This window comes from Nesoenas mayeri, assembly GCF_963082525.1.
Source record: "Nesoenas mayeri genome assembly, chromosome: 3".
NCBI lineage: Eukaryota > Metazoa > Chordata > Aves > Columbiformes > Columbidae > Nesoenas > Nesoenas mayeri.
In genome coordinates this window covers 67,077,296-67,083,295 of record NC_137544.1, presented here as the reverse complement: position 1 = coordinate 67,083,295, position 6,000 = coordinate 67,077,296, and the positions used below count along the sequence as shown (strand labels likewise).

The window sequence follows — 6,000 nt, the reverse complement described above, 5'->3', positions numbered from 1 at the left end:
ATAGACGGGAACCTGTCCTGCGTGATGATAAAAAAAAAAGCAAGCATTTTTGCTTTGCTTTGTTTTTTACTTTTTCTCTCAAGTTGCCTATGACATAGGACCCTACTTTTCTGCATCAGTTGAAATCTGGACGTCCTTCTCGCAGCCAGGCCCAGCATAGGTCTGCAAGCCCTTGGCGCTGGAGGCTTGGGGCACAGGAGCCGAGCCCTCGGGGCAGAAGCTGGGAGAAGCCCATTGGGGGGTGCGGGGCAGCGCGGCCGGGCAGGGGGCTCAGCCCTTGGGCTGGAGCCCCCGAGGCTGCTGGTGAGGGGCGACTCATCCCAGTGAAGACGAGGAGGGGGCTGAAACGCTGAGTCAGCGCCGCGGTGCCGCCGTGGAGGACCGGGCAGCGCCCCCACCCCGGCGACACCGGCCGTGCCCGGGAGAGGAGCGGCCCCCGGCCGGCGGGGCGGTGAGCAGGGCGCTGCCCCCCTTGGCCGCTCCTTATCAGCCCGATTTGATGCTGCAAGGCGTGTCCGGGGCTCTGCTCATGTGATGGAGCAAGAGGCAGACGGGCGGGGGGACCAGGGGAGGAGGTGATTTTCCTCGCTGGCTCTCGTTCGGTTTCTCTCTCTTTTTTTTTTCCTCTTTCTCCAATTTTTTTTTTCCCTCTCCTCCTATCGCTCCCTAAAGGAGTTTGCGGAGAGCGGGGCTCCTTCATTCCCGGTTGCGCGGCCGCCGCCGCCCTCCGCCAGCCTCCGCCCGCGGCTCCGCACGGCCGCGGGGCAGCGCCATGGGCGCCGGCAGCTCCACCGAGCCGCCCGCCCCGCAGGACGGGGACGGAGCCGCCGCCGGGCCCCCCGGCACCCCTCCAGAGCTGCTCCCGGCAGAAGAAGCAGCGGCGCCCCAGCCGCCGGCGGAGCCCGCCAAGGTAAGGCAAGGCGCGGCGGGAAGCCGGGTCGAGGGGACGCGAGCGGCGGCTCCCACCGCACCCCCGGTCCGGGGAAACTTTCCCGCCGCGGCGGTGGACACCTGCCGCAGCCGGCAGGCACCCTCCGGAGCGGGAGCGGAGCCGGGGCGCGGCGGCGGCCACCGGCGGGGCTGGGACTGCGCCATGGCCAGCGCCGCAATCATAAAACTCCCGCCGGCGGGGCGGGGGGCGAGGGCGGCCGAGGGGCCGCCGCCGCTTTTGTGTGCGGCCGTGCGGGTGGGAGAAGGGCCGCACCCACCCGCAGCGGGGTCTGCGCCAAGAAATCTCCTGACTGCGGTCCTGCAGCCGGCTCGCAGCGGTACCCGGGGCTCCCGTGGCTTTCCGCAGCCTCCCCCCGCCATCCTCTCCTCTCTCGGGGATGCAGGTGGGAGGCGCGTCGGGGTGCGGCCAGCCCGCCGGTTGTGCGGTTTCTTCAGCTGGGCGCCAGTCTCGGTGTGTCCCCCCACACCATGCCGCACCCCCCGGTCTCAGGCTCACCTGAGCCGCAGCCCCCCGCTCCGGGTGGGCGGGGAAGGGGGCGCCGGTGGCCGTGGTGTGGGCTGTAGCGATGGCTTTGATGCTGCCTGGTGTCATACCGCATAGGGGAGAAAGGGGAGTGACTCGCTAACTCTCGGCCAGTAGGGAGTAGAGGAGCTCTAGGTATATGTTATTTTTAATAAAGACGTTGAAGAATTGAAAGAAATTCTTTTAAAACATGTCTGGTGTTTAAAAATAGATTATGAATGAACCCATTTATCCATCTGGAATAGGCGTGTTTAGGGGATTCTGGGACTGAAAGGGAGGTTATGTGCATCTACATGTTTACATAGCATTGCTTTGGGGTTAGGAGTTGGTTTGTTAGGAGAGAAATAATGCAACGTTATACCGAGATCCCCTTCGTTAGACTCTTCAGAGTTTGGGTACTCAGCGCAGGGTTACTCAGAAGTTTCTGTTGCTGGTGTGTGGGTGTGTTAGAGCTTGAGAACTGGTTATGACTTTGCTTCTTTGACCTTGTGGTTCAGATTTAACTTTCAAGTTGAATTTCCCATAGTTCCTGGCTGCCCCTAGAACTCCTTGTGTGTGTTTTGACAGATTTGAAAACCACATTGAGAATTAACTTTAAATTAACTGCCATTTATTTTATTTTCTATTTAACCAAATAAGCATTAGCAATTGGTGTTGGTTAACAAAATATTTAGCAGTTGTGTTGGGAAATTTTAGAGTTCAGCTGCTGAAATTTAGACACGAGAGAATTTATAGCGGGCAAACGTTTGGCTTCTGTGGTTGTTTAAAATGAAGATAACGTGACTTTGAAGAAGGGACTTAGTATTCATAGCCATATTTATTCAGTTATGGGAACTAAGACATAAAAAAAGAGAATGCCATTGATGCTGTTGTCAAATACTTCTTCTTATTATTATTATTGTAGTTTATGTCTTCTACGCTTTAGGAAAATGTTTTCGAATAGATTTTTACTTTGTTATTTAAGTAGAACTGTTTAAAGGTGGGGAAGCTCTTTAATGATTTCACTGCTGTAAGAAGTATTGCTACTGTTCTTCTGAAACAGTTGGTTTTGCCTTCCATTACATTAAAATAAAAAGAAAAATAAGTTTTAATGAAGTTGGGTCATACTTTTTTTGTATCTCATTCAGTCTGTTCTTACTAGAGTAAACTAATTTCATGCAGGTTTGTGACACAGTTTTTTATCGCTATTCCTTTCAGCCCTTTGAATTTGAAAATTACCAGATCCTGCATTGCCCCTGGAGAAATCTGTAAAAGAGCTAATTTGTTTGCAGAAGATACAATGGGGACATCTTGAAGGATGGTCTTCTTTCTTGTGCTTTCCAAATGAAACCCTTATCACAACCCCCTCTTTTAGAAGAAAAACTTTGAAAACTGACTCAAATGGAATCCAACTTGAGTGAGCCTTGGCAAGTCAATCACAAATAAATTGTCTAGGCAACTAGTCTCATATGGGTTATAAAATCCCACAGCAGTTGTGCTTTTTTTGTCACTTGAAATTCCTTGAAATATTTGATCAAGTTTCTTTCCGTAAATAGTTGTATTTTGTACAAGATAAAAAACCTCTTTCCCCTTTCTTCTAGAAAGGGCCAAATTTATAGCCTTTAAGCTGGTTTGTTATTCACAGGAGACTCTTTGGCCAGATACCAGCTTGTGAGGTGTCCTAGTTACGGGAAGCGGGAGTGTACAGTTCTGTGTTCCTTACTTCTGCAGCCCAGGAGGTGTGAGAGACCCTGTAAAGCACTTGGTCTACAATGGGAGAGCACTTTGGGAGCTTTTGGGTGTTGGCTTACAAGCACTGAGAGTTAAATGTGGGCTCAAAGGGTTAGGACCTCAGCTGTTCACCCCATCCTTTCACAAGTTGCTGGTGAATTACACATAAAGCAGCTCCAGAGTTTCCAGCTCAGCCTGTTATTGCGACTTGAAACTGGTGTTTTGGTTTGTTTTTTTTTACTGTAGCAGACAAGGCTTGAACTCTGGCAGCAGAGGAGCTTCTCCTTATCTCACATAGCCACCCTGCTGCGGGAAGCCTCCTCTGCAGAGCAGTGTGGCAGATCCTGGAGGTCCTAATCCATTTGCATGCCTGAATTGAATCAATCAGATTTGTGAATCAACACCCAAGGTCTTGTTGAAATCAAGGGACAGGGTGTGGCCTCACAGAAGGCTGATCTGTCTGATAGAGTTATCTCCTTGCTGTTTGAGCAGCAGTACTCTTCCCCCTCCTCTTCTTCCCAGTCTCTGTTCCCTGTCTTGCCCCAGGTGACACAGTCCCACCTCACACCATGTCTGGTCCTCTCCTTGCCCTTCAAGAAGCAGGTTAAACTCACTAACCCTTCAGGAAACAATGGATAATTTTTTTAAAAATATTTTTTCTGGGGCATTTCCCTGATGTATTAGTGAATACTGTTGACTCCTGTGATGCTCAGGTAAGACCCAGAGCCCGGACAAGGCAACCATCTGCAGCAGGGCAGGAGGTGAAATGAAAAAAGTTTCCCTGTCAGTGGCAGTGAGCTGGTAGACCCTGTCTACTTGTGAAACCTCCATCAGACCGCCCTGAGGAGCACAGAGGCCTGAAGCTTGGCCTGAGTAGTATTTAACAGATTTCAATAATAATAGTGCTAGAAGTAGGAAAAAGATCTTTCTCATCTCACAGAGGAGACCAGACTGACAAAAGCTTTGAGGTGTCTTGTGGGATGTGTCCTGTGCTCCTGCCTCCTCCTGAGGCACCTGCAGCTTCCTCTCTGCTGCATCTGGCACTGGCTGAGCTCATTCCAGGAGCTAACCCCCTAGAAAGCTGTTCACCTTCTTTGGCAAGGTCATTCTCTGCTGATTTAGCAAGATGTATTGGCTCCTGGGACTCAGACGGCAGAAGTAGCAGGTGCAGAGGACCAGGACCTTGTGACTGGGATTGGGCAAGTTGGTGGCAGCACATGGCTAGATTGGTTCAGGCATCTCCATCTTGTGACCTCCCTCTCTGTTCATAGCAGTGACGTGCCTCTCACCCGCCTTCCCATTTGGATGCTGAGCATCAGGGAGAGCTGGGAAAATATGTCGGTGCGCTGCCGCCTGCAGCCGTGCCCTCCCAGGTCCCATGGGGCAGAAAGCAGCTACAAGCCTCGTGGGTGACGCAAGGAGAACTGCGTCATCCTGCCAACATCTCAACTAAAGCAACTGCCATCACCACCCCCCATTCACTGGCTTTTGTATTATTTAGAAGCTCAAGGTACCAGTTTTAATACAGGTTTCTTTTTGCGGCCCTGCGGAGGGAGCAGAGCTGCGTTGGAGCAGCTACCTCAAATGGCGTAGGGAATAACACTTAAAGAGAGATTCTGGAAAAATACTGGCATGCTAATAATCTATTCTTGCAGCAAAATCTAAGTTTGGCAGAGATAATATTTTGCGGCAATTGATGGCTTTAAAACCTTGTGTAGTGAATTCCTGGCTTGCTTGCAGGCGAAGGCCCTTACTCAAGAGCAGCGAATCATTCAAATGGTGTTTTCGGAATAGTTCCCGTTTCTGAGTAGTAACTTGATTATGCTACCTGCGTTGTAATGAGAGCAAGTGTCTGCTAGACAGTAAATATTTGGAACTGTCTCTTCTAAAGAGGTTACCAGCTGAGATGTCAGAGTGTCTTATTGTCTGAGCGCCTGACAAATAACAGCTGGGACAGACTTACATCTGCTGTTTAAACAACTGCGTTCTAGTGAGGGAGCTGAGTCAGCCTGAAAACACTACATTAGCAATGGTAAAACTAAGCTTAATCAAGTACCACAGGAAAGTCCCAAGACTGCGTCTCTAACAGCCCCAGTTTGAGGCATTTGTTCTGAATGACGAGGCTGCAGGGTTTTCCTGGTTTAACAGGGTCTGATTCCCTCTAAGTGCTTCTCTTCCGACTGGGAAGGAAGAAACTGATATAGTTTGGTGGTAAGGTTTGGAGTTCTGCCCATGCCTGTGGGGTGGCTGGGGAGAAAGCATAAAAATGCCTAATTGAAAAAATGCACAGTGGAAATTGGTGTCATGGATCCCCCGAAAGCGTGAAATAACTCCCTAATCACATAGGAGATAAGAGGGAGGTGGGAGAGGCAGCGTCCGGGCACTTTGAAAGCCAAGGCAATTAGCTTGTGTTTGATGTGATAGAGGCTAAAGAGATGCAAAGAGGAGTGTCAGGTCTTTGATAGTCCTTCTAGTTGGAAATACATGCAGGGGTTGTAGCTACTGAAACGAGAGTAACTTGCTTTGTGCTCAGTCCTTGTTCTAACTGAGCCTTAGCGTCTGGATGAGTTGTACCTATGTGAACATCTAGGGTAAGGTGGTGTCCGAGGACTGCTATGCAGAAAGAACTGAAAGATTTGAGACTCAGAAAGGAGTTCAGGTTGGGTCAGGCTTAAGGTGTGGACCAGAATGACAGGTTGGGAGTAGTGCTTCCTTCACAGGTTGCAAAAAGAGATCACAGAGATAATTTGGGAGCAAAACTTATTTGTTTTGTTTCAGCTGTATGGATTTTGAGGGTAGTCATCCATAAGGAGGTT

General features: G+C 50.3%; 1 protein-coding gene across 1 annotated transcript in view; it reads left to right on the top strand.

The window, feature by feature from the left end:
• The first annotated feature begins 281 nt into the window (after nt 1-281).
• Nucleotides 282-6,000, top strand: part of AKAP12 (A-kinase anchoring protein 12) — a 28,346-nt gene continuing 22,627 nt past the window's right edge. Inside the window, exon 1 of the mRNA XM_080341841.1 lies at nt 282-910. Coding sequence (XP_080197967.1) covers nt 773-910 — 138 coding nt within the window. The 5' untranslated portion in view covers nt 282-772. The remainder of the gene's footprint in view (nt 911-6,000) is intronic.